We start from the raw sequence: 27,132 nt of genomic DNA on the forward strand, positions 1-27,132 counted from the left end.
GGTTTTATAACTCTGCAGCACAGTTCAGCACCTCTGTTATCCCACTGACATCAGTGGTGCTTACTGGCTTAAATTACTGAACTGTTTTAGCAACTTGGTGACTCAAAGTCATAGTACAATGCAGCTTTATATTATAAAATAATCCAAATTATTTCATTGTGTTCATTAGGTTTTAATGATTCGTCAGGTTTTCTGCAATCTTTTGAACTAAACTAAATTGATCATCTATTGCAGCCTTACTTAAATTTATCCTTTAGCAAAAATCAAACGTGCCGTGCTTGTTATTTTCCCATGAATTGGGACACTGGTGTCTTTTAACAATATGCCCTCAAATGAATGGTAGTGTCTGAAGTCATGCGTGTTGTAGCATGCGGGATAACGTTTTCTGCTAAGGTAGCAAATGCTAGAAATGGGAACAATGAGGGCTTTTCAGGGCTGGGTGAGAAGGCATGTTTACAGAAGAGATACAACGATATAGAAACTTAAGTCCCTGTGGCGTTTATTGAAATGCAGACTGTCTAAGTTTGCTTTTGATTTTTATTTTTTCCTGGGGTTGGAAACTATGGGGACCGTTTTGTTTTCTTTAGTGGTACTGTGGCTTCTCCTTAGTTTACTCCTTTTAAAATTTTGACCAGCATCACCCATATAAATCTAGCTCTTGTTGGTATTGTTCTGCTGGGGTCCAAAGGCTGGTTAGGCTGGCAGATGTTAAGAGTTTATAGTTTTTGACCATTTCTCATGGTCTAAGACCTTTTAACTACTACAACACGTGGCTTTAATGGGTAGTCTTGTCTTCAGTTCAGGAAGAGAAACCAAAGACTGAGTGCATCTTGGTAGGAGTTTAAACTAATCTTTCAGTCTTATTGAAGACTGAAGGCACACTGGTAGAAAAATGTGAGGAGATATCTATTTTCCTATGCATGTGCTGTATTTCTTGATATATATACACAGATTACTTACTTTTCTGCTATTATTAGCTTCACAAGTTTTATCAGAAGTAAATACACTGAAGAGAATATCTTATAATATTTGAAATTTTACTAATAGTTCTGCCTGAAAAAAATGCGTGCGCACACATCCATTCGATCACTGTATTCTGTATTTTTCCCTGTGTTTTTAAACCCATCAACTTGGATGCTGCTGCCAACATCCTACCTTTTGTTACCTGACTAAGCAATTGCTTCAGTCTCTGTGATTACATCTGGGAATTCTAAAACTGTAAAATCAATTTCATGTCAGGGAACCCCAGATATATTACTTTCCTTTAATGTTGGTGATTAAAAGAAAAAATAGAGTTATTCCATGCAAGCACAAAAGCAATTATTCAGATTTGAACCACCTAAAATTTTAGCCTATGATCAACATTTGTTTGTAAAAACAATTTCAGACTTTCAATAAAAAGACAAACTAAAAGCATTCTGCTGAGACACTTGCATGTTCTACTTTTTTTTTTTTTTAAGTCTGGCTATTTCTTATGGATAATTATAAAATTACTTCTTTCTTGTTTAATAACTTTAATGATATGAAGTTCAGCTATCTTTGTTGCTAGGTAACACAACAGTGGATGAGCTAATGATGAGGCTGATGGCTGCAATGGAGATCTTCAGTGCCCAGCAGCAGGAAGACATAAAGGATGAGGTGAGCGTTGAAAGTTACTGCAGACACCTACTGGCTTCCACAAATCACTGGGGATGCAAAATCAACCAGATGTTTCTTTAGCCAGTGAAGTTGGATATGATGTGTTTTAGTGTCTCCTCCATCATAAGAAACTAAAAACATTAAGTGTCCTTTATTTATTTGGGTCTCTCAAAAAAATTCCTTCTTATTGGTCTTGCCATTTTCAGTTTCCTTTTTCTGAATATTAGTCATGAGTAACCGTTTACATTTACAGTGGTATTATAGAGCTTAATATGCTCACACAAGGAAATGACAATCAGATTTTTTCCCAATGACCAGCTCCAAGTTATAGGTAGAAAACAAAAATAGATTGATATATCTTAAATGTATACGTTTAAAACGGGATTGAAAAGCAACCTTAACCAGAACTACGCCAGTACCGAGTCACCATTCAGATCAACACAGAATGGGTAAGTGATGACAAGAATTTTCAAAAACAGTGTTTCAATTACACAGAAGTAGACACAGTGAGGTATACAGTTGAAAGATGTTTATCTGTTACTCTATAAATTGAGAGTGACATTTTGAAGTAATGAAGGACTTAGGAATTTATAATAATAGGTGTGTTGCCATTCAAGATTATTCTTATCCTGTTGTATAGACATTGATTGACAATAATTCACTAAACACATTCTTCACATTTAAATCTTATATCTCATTAGTACGAGATTTACTGATTATGGTTATAGTACTATGAAGGCATGGTATCTGCACAATATCTGTAGTTCATCTTTTCTTCTTTATTTATGCTATGTGTAATTCATTGGTAAAGAAATTGACTTTAATTTTGTTAATACTGAACACAAATTTTAATATAAGGATTACAGCAAAAACCCAAGGCACAATATAATTGAATTTTTTATTGCATTTTAACAGGAATATGTCAGGTATGGGGTTTTTTTGTAATGCTTTAATAAGATAGTAAAATTCACATCACAGATGAGTTCCAAGAAAGGTTCAGAACTGAAAACTATGCAAGCTGATAGAAAGGAAGAAAACAGAAGGAAAGAAAAGCATATAAAGGCAGAGAGATAAGAGCAGATAAGGGGCAGGAGAAGGAACGAGAAGTAGGAGTGATAGGATTGGAACAGAGGGAGTAACAGGAGACCACCAAAACAGTTGTCCAGAGCAGGGGACATCAGTATTTAGGAGAGAAGAAGGTGGGGGCAGGTAAAATAGTGATAGCCCTGTCCTAAGATGATAAAAACAAGTGGGTTTGCAACTGAGAAACATCTGGATGTAAGGGAAACAAAGCTTAAAGAAAGAGAGGACTCGGTAGCCTTGAGGCCACGATTGCAGAACCAGGAACTGGCTTCTGTGTCCTGAGCTGCTGTCAGTCCTTCACTGGATGGCCAAGAACAGTGACAGTCCAGTAACACGTCCCCACGGCAGTGATACGGGTGTCTCCTGACTTCTTACTCCAAGTGCTCTACCTATGTAGGGAGAATGGAAAACTAATTTTTATACATTCCTCTAAAATCTGCCTTTGTCCAAGTCTTCCGCAGTCTTTTCTCACATTTCCTTTTGCTCTTCTGTCACTGAGAGCACCAGTGACATTTGTTCCCCAACGGGAGTTTTTTCTAACACACTTTGACATGCAGAAAACTGATGGAAAATTTCATAAACTTTGGGGGCAGATTTCCAGATGCTATGGGTTCTATACACAAATAGGATATTTATTTATGCCTTGGCTCCACTTGTTACAAGCACACCAAAAAGGTGATCTCAGACAGTTTTGCCTTTGAAGCAGGAAGTTTAAAAACAAAAAATAACCTCACTTTATGAAATTACTATTCCAGAGAGGGAGTATTTGACAAGCAGTCTGTACTCAGTAGAGGGCTTTAGCCTGAAAAAAAAATATTGCCTTTTTGTGGTTTGCTACATAACATGTAGCTTTCTCATACAAGTCTTGTTCTTGACAACTTCAGGTGTTCAAACAACACCACCTTTTCTTTTCTAAGATCTTATTGCAGTTGGTGCAATTTTTTCCCCAAATATTACAATAGCACACAGGACACAGAGTCCAGTTTCTGTTACTGTTTTCTTAATAGCAACAGTAAGTCATCATAAAACCACAAGAAGATAAGCAGAAAATTCTTCTGTGTTTTAAAAAGAGAAGTCACCTATATAGCTTTGCTGTAAACAGAAGTGTGTGTAAGAGAGAAATAGAACTGGAAACACTTGTAAATAACAGCATGAAATCATTAATGAGTCAGTTTATACAGCTGAACTGCTCCACTTTGGATTTTTAACTTGCATGCACATGAAAGCTTCCACCACAGCTATTGCATAATTGTGTTTAGCACAGCATGTTTTGCAGTGCCCTCTGATGGTTATTTCGGTACAGGATGACTATTACCACTGCTAGCTAATGGTACAGGTGTTCACCGCGATGTTGGCTGTAGCTGTTCAGGCATCACTTTACAGTCAGCTCCCTGTCACTGATCATCGACTGATGGTGTAGGCAGGATGCTCAGAACAGTGTCACCGACTTAGGTCACCTGAGCAAAGTGAGTAACTTAATTAGCTGGTGGTAATAGTATGGTTAGCTAAACCCTGTGCTTTTGTATCCAGGTATTAGTAAAATCCACTGGTGTAGCCGCATAAAATTTTAATTAGGCAAATTTGGGGCATATTTCTATAATGTCAAGTGCTAAAATACCATCATTTAATCAGCAATTGGATTTAATTTATAGATTTGTATATTGTGTTTGATTAAGCTTTTTCTTACATAATTTCCAAAGAAATACCTTAAAAACATTGAGATACATGTGTGTATTCATAGTAATCCAATGTACCTGTCTTGAGGTACAGCGGTGCGTAATTTAGGCACCCATTTTCTCTCCCAGGCTTTCTGAAAGGAAGGCTCAATCTGCCATCCCATTCTTTTCCCTGCCCCTTCAAGGCCTCTGGGTCAATCGTGAACCACTGGACCTGCCGCTTGCTGCCTGTCGGCTGTGTTGACTAGATGACATTTTGGAAACCTCCTGCCTCTTTTGGCCTGCACTGTTGATGTGCCATTGTAGATATGTGGTCTAGCTGTCATGCTGTCTGTTTTTATAAGTTTGCTACTTAAATTGCCGCAGTAACAAGCCACAAATAATAAAATACGATCAGCCGTGTACTGATGTGTATGCAGAATTACTTGGAGGCTACACTACTGATTTCATATATCTAGTGGACATATTTTCCTTTTCCAACCATGTTTGCTCCTCTGGCCTGCACTACAAATGTTGGTACCTCAACTGCTGTTCAGGCAGCGGGGTTGGGGATTTTTTGCAAAGAGGAAATAAATGCTATTAAGGAGTTTCTTCTGTAAGTTGAAAGAGGCTATCTCAGAGCACGGACAACCGGCCTCTGCCACTGTTGATCAAGGTGTGAACTGAGATTTTTTCGGGGAGTGACTTTGAAAAGAGCATGTAGTATCAGTTCCTCTTAAGTGTCAGTGCCTGGTACTGGACTTAGGAAAACAAATAATAATTGTAAAATATTGTATGCCCTGGAATGTCCGTTTTTAAACATCCTGTTAGCTTGCTCACTTTAATTGGATAGTTAAATAATCATCTCATTGCGGTATGATGGGCTCAAATAGATCCGAGTTAGTTCCTTTGTGAGATTAATGTGAAGAGATACGTGATTAAATCCTGGTATTACAGCACAACACACCTGTTCTGGGCCGATCCTGAATATTTTTTCTCTATTGCCTGAGGAGGAGGCTTCTCAAAGGATTACAGTAACACTTTTTGACAAGCTTATACAGGGTGGAGTTTCCATGTAATGACAGGGCTCATTTGATGATGCCTCAGTAATGCATTCTTTTTATTTTTGCTGTCAACATTTATTACTGTAGAAGCATTGACTGTTACACAGCTGGTCCAACTTGTCCACATTTAAGTAACAGTAGGTCTCTCACCGTGTTTATTTTTGTCGTTACGCAACACTAGCACTCCTGCTCTCGGATTAGACTTCAAGGTGGAATTGTAATACCCACAGTTGCTTCTAAAACCTTCTTATTTTTACAGATACCAATTAAAACCTTCAATTCACTTTAAACTGTGTCTGCTGACACTGTTTTCTTTAGGGTAAGAGAGAGATACTTAAGAACTTTTAAACTGGAAAAACTGTTGTAAACAGACTCTGACTGAAGAGAAGCTGTAGAAAAATGAAGACCTGCAGAGTCACCATCTTTGCTTTCTGATCTTAGGTGACATCTGTTCTTCCTAGATACTGCTGCAGTGTGAGGAAAATGTAGGTCCTTCCTGACCAATATCTGGATGGGGATTTAAAAAAAAAAAAAGTAAAAGAAAACAAAAACTCCAAAGCAGCAACATAAATTCACCTTCTTTTCCCTGCCACAGCTCTTTGTGAAAGTATCCTTGTGTGTCCATCCCAGCACTCTCTTGTGTTAGATGGGGCTTTACTGGCCAAGTGTTATTTTCATAACTTTGCAGTAAGAAGTCTGCTATCACCGTGTCTTCCTCCTCTTTTGCCTCGCTGCAGTCAAATGTAAGGGATTTCCTTCTTTTTTTAATGTGAGAATTTAACAGTTTTAGCTTCCAACACCTTTTCTCTTTCTTCTTCCAAAGGTATATCTCACAGCCACAAAGGAAGCTAAAGAGGATCGGTCCTAGTGCATTTTCTCCTAATCTGTGGTCTGTTTGTCTTTTCCTCCTTCAGACTGGTTGCTTTTCTCCACTCCTCACCTGCAGTTGTGCTCTCCAGTTAAAGGATGGCCCAAGTGCTTCCATCAGCTGTGCAGGAGACCCCTGTAATTTCTGTTTAGGCACTGAAGCTCACATTAAAATCAGTAGAAATTAGGCATCTGAATACCTTTGATAATCTGTGTTCCATCTAACACTGTCATGTGTATCATGGTATATAGTATTTGCACAACAGGAGGTTATGAGAATAAATACATGAAATTCATTAAATTCCAAAGCACAAAAGCATTATGGTGATGACAGCCATCTAACAAAGATTGTGATTTAACCCCTCAAAAAATCCAATTAGCACATTTACTAATTATTACTAGTTATAACTAATTAAACTACAGTAATCAAAATTTATTTGATTAAATTTTCCAATTTTGTATTTGTAATATGATAGCACCCCAAACGATCAGTTTCCCATTGTGCACTTCACTGCGCTGATACACCAGCAGATACGAGTGCCACCTTTGAGAGTTTACGGCCCATTTTGAACGTTGACAAAATGCAAGGTAATGACAGAGGAAATAAAAAAGATAAAATGAAAATATCTTTAGTTCAGGTGGCTTTTCAGCTATACATGTTGATGGCTCCTGTCACTGAATATTCGCTTAGTTTCTCTTAATAAAGAGCAGCTTTCCCTGCTGTACAGCCCAGGTGGGTAGATGATGTAGCAGGACTGGCTGGCTCGTTTCCCGTGGAAAGTCACTGCAGGACTGCTTCTTGAAGATTTCAGGTTTGGTTTTTTTCTTGTCACTTGAGATAATTCCCCCAAATCAGTATCTGGAACTGGGCTTTCAGCCTTCGATATAGACAGGCAGGATCCCGGGGTGGTTCTGTGTTGTTCTGCCCCATTGCTCTGCCCCGTCCTGCCTCCCCACCCGTGGTTTTGCCACCCCAGAAATGTTCATTTGCCTCATCTTCATCATTCTCATATGCCTCATACATGTGCGCTTTTTCCCTCCATATATTCCCCATCATGTATGTTTAAGTTATACAATGTGCAAGTCTGTCATCTTAGTGAGTCAAATTAATGCCTTTCTTGCACTGGTTTGTTTGGACAAAGGGGTGTTTCTCTTTGACGGTCCCATGAATAGCCTTAAGCACTTGCAGATTTTAATTTCAGGAGTGGTTCAGTGAAATGAACTGTCTTTCAGATAAGCGTTCAGCATTTGTAAATACACTCTTTTTTTTTTTTTTTTTTTCTTTTCTTTCTTGTAACAGCCATTTACTCACTGATGCTCTGAGAAATGTCTTCTGCTCATGGTTATCTTCTAAAGTTCTGTCTCGTCTGGTTTTACCTCACAGTAAAACTTAACCCAAAGGACAATGGGGAATAAAGTAATACAACTCCCTGAAACAAATCAGGTGTAAAGCTGATTCCTGGGTTTAAATCATTAAATCCTACCTTCAGAAACAACAACAATAAATTTAAAAAGGCCAGAAGGGCCAATGCTGACTTTCCCAGCAAAATATCCCATCCAAAAAGCCAAATGTATTGTGTATTTTTTTCCCTGTAGAATCTGCAGGAAAAGGGGGCGTTGCTGTCCTAAATGTGATCAGGAATCCCTCTTTTCCATCATCCTGCATCAGAAAATGCTTGCTGTTAGGTGCTTCAGGGGTAACTTCAAGAAATGGCTTGGGGAATAATTATTGGAGAGAGTTATCCTAAATTTCTTCTTAACCTTATCTGTAAGTTTTTCTTAGTCTTGTAGCTCTGGATGTTACTCAGGAGAACATTTTATCTGGTCCATTGTAACTCTCTCGTGAATATACGTGTTTATTATTTTTGTTATGACTTTGCATCTGTAATATTTGCATGATAGCAAAGAAAATTCACAGCTGAAGAATATATTCTGTGGATAAATACAATTTTTTTTTTTGAAGTATCAACTTTCCACTGAATGAATGTCCCTCCTATTGTTGCATTGCCAAAATGGGAAAGCAGAGATCTGTGACTTTTTCCCTTTAAGGAGCAAAGGAGAGTTGTCTCCTCGTCTCATGCCCAAAACCCCTGGGATGGGGATAGTTTACATTCACACCAGCCTTCAGTCGCTGCTGTGGAATTCACAAATGCCGTGTAACCCTCATTTCTGATGAAGACTTTTTAAGTGACCTGGGATAAACTGTTGTCTGTTCAAACCTTGGTTTCTTGAAAAAGGAAGATGGCAATTTTGCCTTCATTGCAAAAGTATTGTGGAGATGCATTTATCGATGTTCAGTCGATGCTGCAATTTATGTAGGGTTTAACAGGAAAGTTGTCAGCTACCTCAAGTTTTCTTGATGGATAAGACAACATTTTTTTAATTAATTATTAGTGGTATGACTATTCTATTTTTCTTCATGTGTTCTTTGCTAGTGCAGTGAAAGATTCTCTGCAAAATATTTTCTTCCGCTTTTGCTGTCACCATTATGAATTTTCTTTTGTTGCTTTCTGGTGGACTTGAGTCATCCTCATATTTTGCATGGTTTCTCTAGAGGAAGAGATGACTAAAATAACAAACTGCATTACAAAAAGGAGAACTGCTTTATCTAATGTTTAAAATTTGTCTAAGGTGTAACTCTGAACCAGAGAATATTACAATTTTGCCATAACCTCTGTAGAGGAGGTGGTTCCTCTTGAGTGTGAGCAGTATTAACAAAACACAGAAGTAGATACAAAGAGACATTTCATAGGATTACATCTGCTTCTTACCTAAAGAAATCTGGATTCCAGATTTGTTTTTAAGGTCTGTTTCAGTAAGAACAGTATTGTTTCAATGTGGTGTAAAGCTCAGTGGCACGCTCATTTACTTTTAGATGTGGCTCACATATTTCTATGAGGACCAGGCAGTCATGCGTAGTAATTCTTCACATTCCTGACATCTTTTTCATAATCCACTTTTAGGATGATGATAACTGCAATGAATAGGGAGGAAATAATTTATTTTTTTTAAATGCCTGGAATTCATATTTAGATTCAAGTTGTAGAATCTATAGCATCAGTATTTTTTGCAGTTATCATTCAGATTATATAATTTAAACCTATTTCAAAAATTCTTCAGTGAAGCGCTCTGAAGGTGAATGAATCCTGTGCTCATCACAAGTAACTTCTAATAACTTCCTGGAGTTTTCTACACAGTTTGTAAAATGTAAAATAAAAGCCAGTACTCAATTTCTTATAACTCTGATTAGTATATATTTTTAAGTGAGTTTTAACAATTTTTATTAATTTTTAATTTTTACTTTTTGAGGGTTGGTTTTGGTTTGAGTTGGGATTTTTTGTGGCTTTTTTGGTTTGTGGGGTGGGGTTTTTTTGTTGTGTAGGTTTTGTTTTGGTGTTTGCGGGTTTTTTTTGTAAACTAAAGTAACTATATATTAATTGCTAACAATCTTTGATGCAGGGAAGAGCCTGTAGTTGCAATAGTTGCATCTGATCTTTCAGTTTTCTTTTGGGCATTACTGGACTTGTGTGACCTTTGAAATGCAGTTAGTGTGTGAAGTTAGGTGTGACAGATGAAGTTGCAAAACTTGAAAGTTAAATAGGTTCTCTGTGAAATAATTCTTAATATTTTTTAAATGCTTGTCCTCTCGCAGATTACCTGAAGTCATCTTCCTTTAGTAAGCTAATTTGGGAAGACAGTTTTGGTTCTCACCATTCTAAGATAAATTTATGGTATGCTTATGGAAAGTCTTAGTGTAGATAGTACAAAACTTTTTCCTTTACAGTTCCATTCCATGTATGAGAAGAGTTGGGAAAACCCCTGTGTATTCAAGAACCTTTCCTCATTTTCAGATAACATAAAAATTGGAGCTGTTTAATTATTTCAACACCCCCTCTTCTCAGAAATGGTATATTAATGTAGGGTAGTTTCGGCTATCAGGTTTGAGTTAATTTTTGAAGATATTCCATGAGCATAGCACATAAAGCTTATCAAGGTCCAGGGAAGCCAGGAAGGAGAATGGGTTATTTGCTGGTTATTGTCCTTTTTACATTTTGCAAGAATTACTTCTATTCATGTCTTAGCTCTGCTGGACAAAGTGATGGTTTCTCTATCTTCTGTGAATGAAATTTAGGACACACTGATTGTAGAATAATCTCGGGTCCTGTTTCTATAAGGAAGAAGAGTTTCCTCTAAAAAGATCTTGTTACTTTCCAACTGGAGGTTGTATACTTTTTCCTGCAATTTTTCCTTTCCTCTTGTGGTCGCATGCTACTGTAGAGCATTTTAACCACTAATATGTTAGAGTTTTGTTTGAGGACTGTCTTGGCACGTTTGCATGACACGATAATAGCAGTTAACGTGTGCTCCTTCCATTTAGAATTGAGTTTTTGCCAAACAGTGAAGTTTTGGGGAGAAAATTGATCACTTTGCAAAATGATTCCTTTATGTGGAATAAACCTTGCAGATGAATGGGGAAATGAACATAATTCTTCAAGAAGCAGTAGGTAGCAGACTTTAATTTCTATGAAACACAGGGGACAGATTACCCCAGTGCAAGTGCTGTGTTACTGGTAACTACAGGTGGCCATGCTGAGCCCACCAGCAGTCTCACAGCTAAATCTTATTGATTTTTGTAGGGACCAGTGCAGCCTCTGCAGGGCTCTGGGAGGATTATAAGATGTAAGAGGAGTAAGCACAGGGGAGCAGACGCTGTCTCTGGCTCCAGAGGCAGAGTATGAAGCTATTGATTGTACACTTTGCTTTATCAGACATCACCCCAGTGCAGTTATTCCAGCTTTCAGGGATATCCACTTCTTGATCCTCCACCGTGTGGATGATGCCTCGCTTTGTCATTTGTGTATTTTTAGTAAACCTTTATTTCTTTGTGCTGTGATCATTAATAAGATACTTTGCTAGGTGTGCTGGCTTGAAGTTGGCATGCTAACCTCATGTTTCTTGTCTGCCTGCATCCGTCCATTTGAGACGCTTGAGAGCAGGACTTGCTACTTTCCCATCTTTGTATAATATTCAACACTGTGAACTGAGGCCTCTGGATGATGTTTAATAGTCATGGCCCTGGATGGATCCTGCTGAGGGCTTTTTTACCAAGGAAGGACCTGGGAGCGGGCCTTCCCTCGCAGGACAAGGTGTCACCCGCTGTCAGTCTGAGCGGAGAGCAAGTTAACGTCCAGCCTCATCCTCTAAACCACAGTCTGTCCTTCCCTATTACAAGACCGTCCAAACGGTCGGCTGCAGGAGTGAAATCCTCCCCAGGCCTACCCACACGTACCCCTCCAGTGACCCACTCCCCACGTGGCTGGGGCGGGAGGAGGCTGCGATAAAGATGGCAGGGCAAAGAGCCTTGGTGCCAGGTCCAGCCTTCAGGCCAGGACTTGGATGTGCCCATCCATTACATGGCAATTGAAACGTAGCTTTAGGTAAGTCGTAATTTTTAAAGGCAAGGTCGCCCTTGAGGCATTTCTGAACTCATTTCTCCTAGCAGTGGTTAGATGAGTAAGGCAATCCAATATTTTGAAGTCACTGGGGTTAAAGAGCGCTGGTGAACGTAAAGATATATATCCTATTGGTCCACTGTTTGCTGATATTTTTTCTTTTCTTTTCTTTTCTTTTTTCTTTTCTTTAGGATGAACGTGAAGCCAGAGAAAATGTGAAAAGAGAGCAGGACGAAGCGTACCGCATATCACTGGAGGCTGACAGAGCGAAGGTATGTGCAGGGCGAAGCGATGGCACGAATGTCGGGACGGGAATCTCTCCACAGTTGGTGAAATATCTGTGGTGCAGAGGACGGCCCGCCTTCAGTTCTGCTCTTAAGACAAGGTGGTTGCTGTAGGAGCCGTTGTTGCCCTCAGTGGTTATAAAGTGGCACTAGACACAGTCACTAGGAGTAGACTTGACTACATCTTTTTGCTAAAGCAGTCCTGGCCCCACTTAATAACAGAAGTTGGGAAAGGAATGACAGGAAAAGACCACTTAATAAAGATCCTATTTCTTTTATTGATTTCTACAGAAAAGTTGGGAAGTTTCTTTGCTTTTATAGAGCTAATGCACATCATTAAACACAGCTGTGGAAAGCAAGGTGATAAATGTGTGATTGCTGTTTGTGTTTATTAGAGGGAAGCACAAGAGAGAGAAATGGCAGAGCAGTTTCGCTTGGAACAAATTCGGAAAGAACAGGAGGAAGAACGTGAGGTGGGATGTTTTACCTTTTCTGACAACTTTTTGGATTCATGAAGTTTATGGACATTGCAACTTTCATTCAACACACATTCCAACTGTAATTCAAAGTATACTTTTAATGTGAACATCCTTTTTTTTTTTTTTAAATTAATTTCTTACCATATATATAAAACATAGTGCAGCTAAATCATTTTCATCCACTGTTTAATAGCTTTTCTGTTCTATCATCTGGGTCACAATTACATCATCTGGGTCCAAATTACAGCCAGATATTAGATAGGCCTGCTAACAGGAGATCCATGAAATGAGCTCCATAAATGGTGGAATCTTTGGGAACCTCTAATCTTGTTTCTGCAGGCACTCCTTTTAAAAATATAATACCATGGAGCCCTTTCATTTCTTCCAGGAAGTAGCACAAAGCCTAGCTATGATTCTGATCAAACAAGTGGCCAAATTTAATTTGGGAGACAAAACACTTTTAAAAAAATTTTTAAGGAAAAAAAAAATCCAAAATGTAGAAAAATGGATTTATGGTACATTTTTTAATTTCTAAAGTGTCTTCTACAGAACCTTCCCGAGAATGAAAATTGTGTTTAAATGAACATTTTGCATCTCTAGAAAATAGAAACCATGTGCTGCAAAGTGTACTGTTCCTCAAACTCTGTTATTTTGTAGATTCTGTCAATTTTGTAGATCATGAGGGCCCTGGTACCTGTCAATTCGGCAGCCTATTTCAGGATCTAGGCTAGCTGCTGTCCTAGCTGTGTGTCTGTGTAGGTATTTACATAAAGCATCATGTAGACGAATTTACTTATATTAGTGACTTCCTCTTTTTCATCTCCTGGCAAATACAAAATATGGTAAAAAGGCTGACGTCACAGTCGATTGGGGGTCATCCTTTGAATTCTAGGCATATAAGATTCTGTGAGCAGGTTGCTAATGAATACAAAGCTCTATCAGTATCCCTATCAAATATATATATTTCCTGAGTATGTTTCCAATATTATATCAAATATAAATAAAATATAAATATTAGAAATATTTATTCATTTATATGAAATATCAAAGTTCCAATATTTTTGGTGGACTTAATATAACTTCTGTGCTTTGACTGTCATGGATTATGGAGATTTGAAATTTGGAATTATATTCTCATTTAATTCTCCACTTAGCTAAAGTCCTTCGAACTCATGGAATCCTGATAAATCACAGCCTTGCTTATTCCCCCTCTACACGTCACTTAAATGTATACTTGACGTTTCAGTCTTGTGTACTTCGCTGATGTATGAAAAAATTGCATTATACAACTGCAGAAAAGTTGGCTATGAACACATTTATTATTCCCTGAGATGAATCCAATAAACAAACCATATGAGCAATGCATTTGCATATGTATTTTTTTGACCAAGATAATCGCATTAAAAAATGTGAACCATTTAAGCATTCAAGAACCTTTTAAACAGTACTGTGTTGCAAATACTAAATTCAGCCCAAACAGTAGTATTCAATGGTTTGCGAAAGATGCAGTCCACTTCTTCTTTCTTATCCTACAGTACCTGATGACTTACTTAGCTCCTGTTGTTAACATAAGCCAAAAATGGAAGCTAAAACACAACTGAAGGAGCAATGCACAAAACTGGACTGAGAGAATTGTGTCAAGAATAATTGTAAGATGGCAGTTCTGGGAGGCTAATAGCAGTTGAACATAAATCAGTACTGTAGCAATAACAGACTGTTGAGCAATCAGCTCACGCTCAGATTCAAGAAAGAAGTATGGCGTTCTTTCTTTTTTTTAAGTAATTTTGCATGCATAGAAACAATAATTAATTCTGCTTTATTTTATCTGCTCCTGAACCTTTTCTGATACCTTGGCCTTTTGGAAATCGTTTTCTTACGCAAGGGCTACAAGACTGGTCCATGTTATCAAAATATGCCTGGGCTTCCCTGTTCCAATGTAGAGTGCAGTAATGAAAATAATAGGATCTGTTTGCTTAGTAGAACAAAAGGGATTTTAACAATAATGTTTACTAACGCTCCCCATTTTCAAGTATACAGATTACTTATACTGAATTGTTCTGCAACAGTGTTTACTTACAGAAGTGGCTTTATGTTCAGTTCGTATATTTAAAATCTGACTATTGAGCTATTCACATACTGAACATCTTTTTATCAACAAACTGAAATTGCTTGTTCAGGTCCAAGAGTTATTAGTGTGATCCATCACATCATTGTTTTCTGACTTGGTTTGCTGGTACAGAATATCCATTGTAAATTGCCATTTTATGTTGAAGCCTTGGAGCCTAGTTACTTTGGGGAGCGACGCACTCTTTGCACAAAGAAAAGAGCTCTAATGAGCTACTGTTGTTTATTTTTCTATAATATAATTGATTGGGTTCAGTAAATAATGTAGCATCTGTTGTTATACTGTGTGGGGAAATGTCAAAACAGAAAGATAGTAAGCAGGTGGTTGAGAATGGAGAGAGAGAAAATTAAAATAGAATCTATTTAAAATATAATCTCATAGTAGATGAGCAAAAATGAACTCAAGTTCTATGTATAAATATTTATACTGAGATATAATTTACTCAGAGGCTCGTGTGTAAGAAGTAGACTATTTAAAAGCCTTCATAATCTTGCTTCTGCCCAGTTCTTTCTCTTTAATGTAATCATCCTCCATCAGTTTCTGTTGACCTTGGGGAGGGTTTCAAAGGCACAAATAGCAACTGTGTATCTTGAAAGTTACTTGAAAATCTGGGTAAATCCAGTGCCTGACTGCCTCCTCAGTTTGGAAAATTGTCTTATAGACGTATTTTGGGGGAGGCAGTGTGGTCATGCTACTTCTTCTATTCATTGACATTCTCATTAACTGCTGCCTGAAGTGAGGTGATACTATAACACGGCTGCTTTCTAAGTATGTTCTAATTTTTAACAGATGCCAACGCTGGTCCATGAGTACCCACAGCGCTCAGCACCCTCAAAAATCAAGCCCACCTGGTTCAGCAATCTAATATAAGGCATCAATTTTTTAAAAAATACTTCTGATCAAAGTATGAATGTTATAGTAGCTCCCAGAGGCAGAGGACAGAGAACACAGACTTGGCTCGGGCCCTTAAAATCTTGACATCAGCAGTATACACGATGTTAGCAGGAAGACAGTCATACACATTTTCAGACGTGTAATGTCATTGCAATTTGGGGGCTGATTTCATGCAAGTTGTTGCAGAAAATGTGCACACCTGTGCTTGGAATCATCTTCCTGGAAATAATAATAATTGCTCGCTTTAAATCTTAAAGCTCCCTTTTCTGTTCTCACAGTTTTCTTCTTTGACCATTCCTACTTTTATATGTACTCTATGTATCTAATGTACCTTCATGGTATTTTTAATTATGTCTTTTAACAGTGTTTTAGTTTATTTATAGTAAATCTCCTGTGTATATTTCTTTTTACTCTGAACTGCCACTAAGGGTCTTGTCTTTGCTGCAAATGGTCAATTACACTGTGCAAGAGGAAGGCAATTTGATAAGTGCATTTAAATAAATACTTTTACTGCCTTTTAATTTATACCCTTTAAGGAAGCAATTGGTCACTTGACAATTAGTCTCTCATTCAAATTTTTTCCAAGGCTTTCTGCCAAATGATTAAATTGCTTATCCCCATCGTGCATTAACTGTAGACCTAATAATATGTGTTATAAAGAAGGATTTATTTTAATTAGTTGTCTGGTGGGCTGTTATTAAGGAATGAATAAAAATGATTTTGTCATTGAGATATAAAGCACACCTATGGCTCTGGAGCACTGTGGCACATCTTGAAGTTCTAGAAGAAATAAAAAGAAAAGCTTTCTGTCCTTCTCTTCTGTTGCTAGCATTGCAACCTAAATGGTTATTTTTCCTTCCTCAGGCTATCAGGCTCTCTCTTGAGCAATCTTTGCCTCCTGAACCAAAAGAGGAGAGCACCGAGTCCGTCAGTAAACTGCGTATTCGGACGCCCAGCGGAGAATTTTTTGAGCGACGTTTCCTGGCCAGCAGCAAGCTGCAGGTTGTCTTTGATTTTGTAGCTTCCAAGGGATATCCTTGGGAGGAGTACAAGCTGCTGGGCACCTTTCCGCGGAGAGATGTGAGTAAATGTACCTTTCCAGGATAAATACCACCACTTCTCACTCCTGTATGTTAGATGACCAGTATGTTATAACATAGAAGGTAAAAGATATGCCTGAATGTGTTAGAGTGCTGCCAAGCTCTGTGGTTGTAAGCAAGACAGGTGCTAACCTACCAATGCTATCGTATGTCACATACAAAACTGCGTTGTGAAATCTGTTTCCAGTGACATTGTAAAAAATCCTCCGCTTCTGAAAAAAAACAAGTTGTGGACCATATTCAATGAAAACTGCATTAATATGCTGAGCCAGCATTGCTCACGTCCTGTTTTGAAGGAAGCCGCATCGCTATTAGTACACTGTTTAGGTCTGTTACGGGCTGGTACTTCTGATTTTTCTGGTTTTTCCATTTTGATGCATTTTTATGTTATGAGCAAGGAAGGCTCAGTGTCAGATAGTATACAGTTATAAGCTAATCAGTACATTCTAATAAATTATTCATCCACCTGTTACATAATACCAGTAACTAATCATTTATATCTCCTACCTTGAAATTCTAATGATGTACCTGCTGTGACCGATTTTCAAAATCAATACTGCTTACTGCTTACAAAAGCAAATTAAATTCTGTTGATTTATCAACAGATATTTATGTGCTGGTTACTAAGTTTCTTTGAAAATATACCTATATGTTTTCTGCTCTATTACAAATTAACTTTCATTTCTTATTTAGCCATTGTTACAGGAAAGGTAAATAAATGTCAGTGGGTCCAACTGTGCAGCAATTACCTGGGGCCCGGCATAAAAGGCGAAGGGAACAGGCACTACAGAGATGACAGTACAGAGCCAAGCAATAGTGGGTGAAGTTCAGCAGCTTTTTGGCCGTGCTGCCTCAGTACTGCAAACGAGTGGGGGCAGCTCTGGATCAGTTGGGGTTTTGTTTGCTGGGGGCACCTTCAGGTGACTGGTTAAGCCATTTTTCATCAAAGGAGCTCAGTAACTTGGGTTGCTTTTCCATTTTGTTTCTCATCACTGCCCCTGGAGGAAGTTCACTAGGAATAAGGCTCTGATTGGTATGTTTGCAGTACTGTTTTGTAACAGGTACCTCGTGCTTTGTCATCTTACTTGTAAGTTATTTAAAGTGGCATAAATACTCCAAAGGGGAAGAAAATAATGTCCTTCGCAAGCATACAACCTTGAGAGTGGATGCGATTTCTGACTATTTTGGGCATAACTCTGTGAACAGGATTGTGGTGGTGCTTACAGCTTCTCTTCTACCTTGTCTTATATTGAGAATCCTAATCAGTCAGACTGAAAAGCAGTATTTAAGGAATCTCATTAATCACTAATTAACTTTACTCCTTAAGCATGTAATATCATTTCCAGTGGAACCAAAGGCTAGAAGAGTCACCTATGTTTCCAGAATTACTGATTGTTCAGTTTACTTGACAGAAGAAAACCAATCTTTTACAGTCTAAACAATGGTTTTGTGTATTTTAAATATTTTGCAAGTCATACCTCCCTGTCTGTAGCATATTTATGTCTCAGTACATATTTAATGTAAAAAAACCTACAAGTATATTACTCTAACTTTTTACATTTGTTTTGTACTTTAGACTGGCTGTTTCTGTACATAACCACATTATCATCATTATTAATTTTAGTCCTCTGTAACAAACTCAAAAATTGATCAGATGACTCACATAAGAAAAAATTTTAAAAGGAGTAGAAAAGAAAAAAGACCACTAAATTAGAACAGGCTGGTATTTTCAACACATTTGTGAAACTGTCAGGGAGAAAACACTGAGGCCAAGAAAGGAGAATTTAATGGCAGGATATGGAGCTGTTAGTCTGTCATGTGGGAAGCAAAGACCCTGTCATCTTTTTTCTATGATTCCAACCTAATAATGCCATGTATGAGAAGTCACATAAATGATTCATGCCGATTGACTCAGTGGCCGTGTATGAATCCGGTTGCCATTGTGACCATCAGAGCTACAACAGACAAAATATAATCCCCAGGGGTTTGCTAACCACTGAGAACTATAAATGACATCTGCAAGTTCTCCAGGTTTGGAAAGTTGGAAGTGTGCACTCCATAGACAGATTTTAAAAAAAACCAACCAAACAAAAAAAAAGTCATTGATGAATGCCTTCGAAGTACAGTAAAAGTATTATTCATTGCCTTAGGCTTCATGGTATGTAGTCTCTTAAAGATACACTGTAAGTTGCCAAGACCCTTCTGCTATATGATACGTATCACAAACTTCCATTGAAATCTGTGCAATAAGAACAGAGCACTTGGAATGCTTGTGCTCCAGAAAACAATAGCAGTTAAAATGCATGTTTGTATTTAAACTATACATAACATTTTTGAAAAAATATGTTTGAAAGTATCAATTACTTTGCTGGAGTTTTTGCTGCAATAAGATGAAAACATGTCCTCTCAAGTTAATATTTTTTCTTCTATCCTAATCTGTATTACAATAACATATGCACTCCCCAAAATGTTTCTGTTTTATCGAAACAAGGGGGTTATCTTCAATCAAATCAGCATTTTCTTGTGGTAAACTTGTTAGAGCATTTTTACCCACTTTTCAAAGCTATCAGTCCTGATACAGTGTTGTTGAGGTATTTTTACTTCTTTGGTAAATAAAAATTCATTAGTTCTTAGTTCTATGTTCCAGTTGCTTACACAGATATCCTTAGCTAACTTAAAGTTGGTATCATAACCCTACTGTAAATACAAACTTCTACACATGAGTAAATACACAGATTAACCTTTTCCAGACACTACTTGTAGATTTTAAAGCAGCAGTGACATTCCAAAGCAGTTAAGCACATGCAGTCACTTGTTATTGGGTCTTTGTCACCAACTGTGTTGTTCTTTCTACTAGCACTGAAATTAGATATTAACCACCTCCTATCTCGGAACCTTAACCAAGGCAGCACTGCATACTGTACCGACAAGTGCGTATCACACGGGTGAACCTGGGTCAGCAGGTAACTCCTACCTCCAACTTTGAAAACATTTGGCAAGCGCATCTTTTGGAGTGAAAAGCTGTATTATAAGTTCTTTGCGTTATTCCTAAATGCGTCTGCAAAGGCTTTATGGAAGCAAATGTGTGCGCTATTTAAATGTATATGCTGATTTTAGAATTATAGTTCCCTTTTTTCCAAGAATCGCTCTAATCTTCAAAACGCAATTAACTATAACAAAAAGAGCTTACCCTAAGCATATTAGCGTGCTCAGTCAACCCTCTTTTAAGCATTTCTGCTAAGTCCCTTTCTCTTAAAAGCCTTCCCATACGCCAATTTCGAGAGTCCTCTGGATCTGCCAGCTGCAAGATCCACCTTTTCCCAGTACCCTGGAGACTTCCTGGAAGATCAGTTCCTCACTTCCTTCTGTGGTGGAGATCTGCAGAAGTCTTCCTAAAACTCTTTAACATTTTATGGAGTGGACATTTCACCACGCTTCAGGCAAGAAGCTGAAGTGTACCAGCTCTAGCTGAAACTATAGGAGGAACATGCAGAACACATTAACCCAAACTGGGCTTCAGCCACCCTACTAGGATTAATGATACGTCAGTGAATGCTTTATGGTATCTCTCAGAAAGGGAGGTCCTGGCATGCTTTCTCTTTTGAAAGACTGAATTTATTAATTTCTTCTGAAAAATCAAAATTGCAACCTACAATTTCTTCTGCTCATTTCTCCTTAAGGTGGAGCATTAGTTATGTATTTGAGAGTATGCCTTTTGCAGACATGGTATTAGAGAGTTAAGCTCTTTATTTACTGTATCTGGAAGCCCTGGTAAGCCAAGACTTCTACAGTATTTCACATTTTATTTTCCTGAGCCACAGCTTAGGATCAGGTGGCAGTTAAGTCACTTAAGGTTATTTAAATGCATCTAAAATGTTGCTTAATAATTCAGAACCAGTTTGCTCTGTTTAGAGTATTAAGATTTTTTAAATCCTTTTAATTAACCAATTTCAACAGCAGTTTAAATAAACAGAAACAAAAAATCTGTCTCCCTTGAAAGGGCAGAAAATAAATTTAACTCAAATTGCATGTTAGTTTAAATTAGGTATGATCAGGATTTCAGTACATTTAGGGCCAGCCAATTCTTAATATTATATGGGAGTATAGAGTAAGATATTCCTCCAAACCTAAATGTGATCATCCATTCCTCTGCTCTGGCAGGAGTAATCCTCTTTGATGCCCACAGTGGTGAAAATAACGCCACAGGACAGTAAGTTTAGCTGCAGTACTCGGTACACATAGTCACGTGAGCAGGTAACTATCCTCTGATGTTCTCCAAAAGGTGATGTTAGAGCATGACCCCTATATTGCTATGCCAGGTGGTTTGGCAATTTTGTGTATCAGTTCTAGAAGCCATTCTTTGTAAGGACTATTCTGCATTTCACCCAGTGCAAACAACTTCCTTCAAATAACCTACTTTTAAACTCATTAGGTGGTGTTTAAAGTCTTTAAGTAGTTCATGAAATAGTTATATGTTCAGGACCATCTCTGGCTTTTAACATTCTTTCCCCTAATCATCATCTTGATAGAAGGAGGGAAGAAAGGGATGTGAGAAGGGATTCATGCAGTGTCATGGTTATTCCTAACAGCACTTTTAGTAACTTCACAGAAATCAGGAAAGTAGCTTGAATATTGTCTTATGGCAAAGGATGATTTCAGGTGAATGAAATAATTTTCTGATACGTTCAAAAATCTGACAATGTTTTTGTAAGTTCAGGGAAAATTTAACATGTGATCGATGTAATTTTTCCAGTCATTTCAATTACCGATATTTATATTTCCTACTGCACAAAATAGTACTAACCTGTTTTAATTCACATAATTTAAAATTTTTCAGGTCAATAGAGATCTGATGGTGGCATGTGTTTATCAGCTCTGATCTAGTTTACACAAGGCCACAGCCACCTACAAAGGTAGACGTGCCTCCTCTTGTCATTTAGAACTGTCCTTAAGTCAATACTATCTGCCCTTGTCTGTCTTGTCTTTTCAGGATATGTTGTTACTCTATTTATTCAAGCAGTTATGTTTAGTTTAGTTAAGACACTGAGAAGTTGCCTAAGCAAATTGGCCATACCAGACTAGCATGTTCCCATGCCTCGTTTAAAAGCATGATTTCTGATCGTTCTTCCTGATGACTTGTAACAGTAGAACAATTGGACAGATTAACCTTCAGTGCGAGGAATGGACCACATGTCATTGCAGCCAGAACACTGAAGCATTTGCAACCCCTCTGTGTTTTACTGCTTTTAACAAAGCTTGTTGCTCAGAAAGAATAGTGTCGCAGTCTTTCAGTCAGCACCTACAAAGGGAGTAAGTGATATTCTTGCCCTGCTGAAGTCAGTGGCAGTACTTCAGAGAATATTGAGTAGATTTTGCTTCTTGAAATGTGATGTTTACTTTTGTGGAAATATAATTTCCATATAGGCAGTCAAAAATTCTGTAAGTATTACAGAAGGATTTTTGATAATGTTTTCTTCCAAGACAGGCAGACTTGATCTGTCTTTTCAGACCTGGTGTCTTTGCATAAGGAACTGTGCTATCCAAAGAGAAAGACTGAAGCCCTTCATGTATCAAGTCACTGAAAGGAGATGGAAGGAATGTCTTCCTCATCTCATAGATGTAAGCTTATTCTAAAAAGAAATAGAATTACTTTCTATAGGTCAATATAGTTTCTGAGCTCTTACAACAACTCTATTTGAATACGGGGAATGTGTAACCAATTTCAGGAAATAGGTGTGCATTTCAGATGAGCTATTTTACTCAAGACTCACTAAAGTAAGCAGGCATTCACCACAACACTGAATACTCAATGCAGTATGTGAACTCTCAGTTGAGTCATCCTCATTAGTTAACCCAATGACTAATGCCAACCATGTGATTAATATATTCCACCCAAGCACATCCCTCTGACCAAAAGTGTTCTTTTATTCAGCACTGCCCCATTTTACAAAACATTTATTTCAGGGGAGACACGTTATTGTTCACAGGAAGATGCCTTAGTTAAGCCACAGAGCTTTGCTGTTGCATATAGCATTATCCAGCATAAAGTGGGCCTAAGATATTTTGTACTTTTTCCCCAGAATTCAGGCTTAATGTCAGTTTTGTGGGCTTTTTTTCCTGTTGTAGGAAGAAAATGTAATGATAAAATATCAATCAAGAGCCTTTGTAATAGTACGATACTAAGAATGCTGCATCTGGTTACCGGAAAATTTAATGATCTCCTGCTGTTTTGGTAATTGCATAAGTAATACATCAGACTAAATCACCAAAGCAGTCTTAGGCGCACTTTTTATTCTCTTTACCTATCTACCAATCACAATGTTATACTGTAGATATCATTGTGGTATCTGAACATCTTAATCCTTTGAACTTGCGATAAAAATCCTTTTGGATTGGTTTTCCATGCAGTTATAATTAAGTGCACATGAATCCAATCCTGGGTCATTCTCCTGTGAGTGACTGTGTTCACATCCATTCCCCTTTGGGATGTATGCAAGGCAAAGTTCTTGCAGTTCATTTGGAGCACTAAATGTATTTAAATGTTTTCGAACTTCTAGAAGATGTGGCTGTTTGCCTCCTTTCAGGTCTTCATCAGTATCCACAGTGAAAGGTGTAGTACTTCTGGGGACATGATCTTTCTTCCCTCTAGCTAGCACATTTTAAAATAATTAAATACATGAATAATTGTTAGTTCGATATAAGCACAGTGGCAGCAGTGCCCACAAGTAACGGACTGGTTTGCTCCTTGGCACAGCAGAAAGGGTGTTTAACATACAAATGCTCTCATGTGTAAATGCCACTACTTGAACCTTTTCTCTACTCAGCAAGAAAACTGAAAGTAAATAGTGTGAAGGAGCAGGTGATGGAGCTCTTCTCCCTGCAGGTCCTTTGTCAGGAAAAGACCCATTCCAGGGTATTCTGTTGGCTTCTCTTTTTCCAAGAAACCACACAAAGAATTCCTAAATAGATCAAAGATTTCAAACCAGAAAGAAGGGAGGAAAGCAGAATATCTGAGGAGAGCTTTACAGCACTTTCCTCTTCCCTCAAAATCTTAAGTTGTCCAGTCCAATGGATTGATGATTAGTGTTTGTGGGTTTTTAAGCTTTGTTCTACAAACAGAAGGTATTTTTCCCAATCAAAAACATTTTCATGTAGAATCATGAATTCATAATGCTGAACTTTTAAAAAGCACCATATAGTCCAGGCCTCAGTATACAAATATAGCAACACTGGGTTTGGGTTTATCCTTATTATTTACACTGCCTGCCATTATGCTTAGTATTTTAAAAAAACAGAGGAGAACACAGTTGCTATCTCAATTTACTGTCTAAAAAGTCCAGTAATGCAAGTCAGGTTTATAAGCCTTCACTGATTGGAATCTATGCAGCAAATTCTTTTCTGATACGAATTACGTTAAGTCAACGAAAATTTACACTATGTAAAGACTGGCGGCATCTCAGGTATCTCAGACAGCTGTACAGCTTTTCTAGAAAAGAATGGAAAGCATGCTCAAAGTAGAGGATATAACATCACAATTTTCTGTTTTATCAACATCTGTTACTTTGCTTAGTAAATGTATTTTTTAAATATGCTTAATCTAAAATACTGTTTTGAGAAAAATCTTCAGAGAAATAAGATAGTAAGAGTGTGACATATCTGGATTAAAGCTTTGCACTTAGAATGAGACTAGAAGTCTTTGACATATTTTTCCTTATTTGTGACGGCTTTCTTCAATTCAGATGTAAATTATCTCCAAGTTTATTCAACTAAACCAGATCTAATTGCATATATTTCTATAAAGTAACCCTACTTTTGTTTGTTGCTCACGCTGAGCATATTATCTGTATAACCCACAGATATTTCAGTAGGTAGAATGGATTCACTGTGTTTGTGTGTCATTCTAAAAATATAGGTTTTTAAACAGATCTGGTACTTTACCAGGTGTGCCTTTAAGTAACTTCTATTGCATTTATACTTTAGGAGGATTAGGAAAGAGAGTAAAAGAACTCTTTGTCCGTTAGATTCATTAAATGTATTCATGCGTGTGTAAGTGGTATAGAGGCTGTGCTACTCAGGAATCAGATCCCTGTCCTAGGGTGTAGAGAAAGGTGAAGGGTGTGATATTTACTGCTTGTGTAAGTGTCATAATAATTGTGTATTTGATTCTTTATTTTTAAATGACCTTCCTGGGCATTAAGCCATTTTTTTTGTATTTATCTTTTCCCTGCAGAGTTAGGGAGGGTAAGGAACCACACCTTTGAAATTGTGAAAGTACAGCTGTTCAGGATATGAATGTGTAATAGAACAGATAGGTCAGCAAAGGTGAAGACAGAAATAATACAAAAATTATTCTAGAAGGAAAAAGACTTTGCTATAAAAATGTATTAAAATGTTGTTTAAACTAGTATTAATTTTTGTTATTGGGTTATTTAAAAACCCAAGAAATTTATTCAGAATAAAGCGTAAGTAGCTACTACATTCTTACAGGAGAAATGTAAGAGTTAACATTACTATCTTTTGGTTTTGTGCAGACTTAAATCATTCAAACTTCAAAGAGCCACAGAAGTACTTCAAACCAACTACCTAGCGCTTAGTTGAAATAATTACCACAGAATTCATTTAAACAAATACCTATTAAAATAATAAATTTCCTGTGCACCAAACCAACATTGGTTATATAACACAGCTCTTTAAAAGATGAAGTCTTAGCTCCAGTGCACCAAAGCATAAGGTCCTGTAAAATTGTACCCACAGTTGGAAGAAAAGTATTGTTTTACCAACTTAAACCTATTTCAGTGAAACCGAAACATTTCGCAGCTCAACGGCAAGATCTAACACCAATAGAAATAAATAAGGTCCTGTTACCACCCTCTGGTCACGTTGCTAGAAGGAGTCTTCCCTGAAGAGAGGGGAGTGTTAAACTTTGCATAGAAAGTCATTTGCCTGAAGATGAAAACTCCCAGGGCACTATCTGCTTTGGCTTTGGGACAGCCCTGAATGCGCATGCACGATATTCTACAGAATTCTGTGAGCTTGAGTATTAGTAATTTTGCTGTCACTTGAGTTATACTCTCTTAGCATCTGAACATTGTGTCCTTCCTCTGCCACCCTCCTCACTATATAAACTTCAAACAACTTAGAGTCTCTTTTTAAGGGGTTTTAGTTTACATTTCATTATAATATAAAGTACTTACCTTAGCAAAACCAGAAAAATATTTTTAAAATGCGTTCACCTCAGCTGGTATCACCATGTGACGTGTGAGTGGACTTTTAGAGTGCATGCATATGACTGGTAGAAAGTCAGTTATTGTAGAACTTGAAAATATAGAGAAACACTATGCTTTTAGCATTTGTTTAGGCCTTTTAACAAATGCCGAATGCTTAACTTGGTGAATTTTGCAACCTTAATCAAGAGAGTGTTGATTTCACCACATGGGTACCTATGTAATCTCATTGAGTTCAACAGGATCAAATCAGATTCAGTATATAAACACACGCTTAAATGATTTCCTGCATAATTGCTAACAACATAGAAGTCTTTAAATAATAAAGGTATAGGGGTTTGGGACAATGTAACTTCTATAAGGTGCAGGGCTGTTTTGGAAAGAGCAGCATGCAACGACATCAGAGCAAAGGATTGTCAGCACTGAAGTGGACTCCAGAATTTATCCTAATGGTAATGAAACAAAGAACACAGATTTAAATATGAAGGTATTTTATACTTTGCATTATGAAATAATCCACGTAAATTTAAGTGAATAAAATTCATTATTTTGGTGGACACACCTTTGCAGGCTACAGCTCTTCCAGGGTCCTTTGATCTCTATTACATATCATTCTTTATTTTTTAACTCTGTTTTAAAACACTGTAAGTTACAAAGCATCTTAGGTCTTATATTTCATATATTTACAAGAGAAACCATTTCTTTTGGTAGGAGGCGTGTTCACTAATAAGGGTTCTATTCTTCATAGTAAACAACATATTTACAAACCACAAATAACAAAGTAGAAGCTGCAGAAGGGTTATGGTGTGATAATTAAGTACAATGGCGACCCATATGAACAGAAAATGCCAAGGAGCTAAAACAAAGCAACAACAGCTTTGTTTGTTGACAGATGTAGGAGCCATATTGTTAGTTAATTGGGTAATGGTGTAAACATTTGCAAACTCTGCTGTCCCTCAGTGAATTAAGCAGCACACTGAAATTATGGTGAAAAGCTGCACCGTCCTTTTGCTGCAGGTACTCCACAATGCTTTTAGCTAACCTTCTAAGTATGAAGACATTGGGGGACATCACGCGTTGTTATTATTTAAGGTACTTGAAGTTTGCAAACCTTAGACTAGGATATGTATCTTGAATTACACTCAAGTGAATAATAGGTTTCCATGTGGTTACAGTCTGGGAAATTGTGTTCATTGCCTAGGCTTGCTTTCCAGATTTTTGTTTTTTCCAAGTGTAGAAGAGACTTGTTCTGTCTTTCCTAGCTTT

At 37.5% G+C, this 27,132-nt stretch overlaps 1 protein-coding gene across 3 annotated transcripts in view; it reads left to right on the top strand.

Annotated features, from left to right (window-relative positions):
• LOC104841032 (FAS-associated factor 1) overlaps positions 1-27,132 on the top strand; it is a 46,976-nt gene that overhangs the window by 14,772 nt on the left and 5,072 nt on the right. For 2 of the 3 annotated variants that reach the window (XR_775316.1, XM_010582403.1), the window contains exons 3-6: positions 1,550-1,638; positions 11,952-12,032; positions 12,440-12,517; positions 16,407-16,622. Coding sequence is in view for 2 of the 3 variants with exons in the window: in XM_010582403.1 (XP_010580705.1) it covers positions 1,550-1,638; positions 11,952-12,032; positions 12,440-12,517; positions 16,407-16,622 (464 nt within the window). In the remaining variant the exon portion in view is untranslated. Of the gene's footprint in view, positions 1-1,549; positions 1,639-11,951; positions 12,033-12,439; positions 12,518-16,406; positions 16,623-19,499; positions 19,585-27,132 lie in introns of those variants that run through there. The other variant, XM_010582405.1, reaches the window with a different exon arrangement.

Source organism: Haliaeetus leucocephalus, unplaced genomic scaffold (assembly GCF_000737465.1).
Source record: "Haliaeetus leucocephalus isolate CR32 unplaced genomic scaffold, Haliaeetus_leucocephalus-4.0 Scaffold848, whole genome shotgun sequence".
NCBI lineage: Eukaryota > Metazoa > Chordata > Aves > Accipitriformes > Accipitridae > Haliaeetus > Haliaeetus leucocephalus.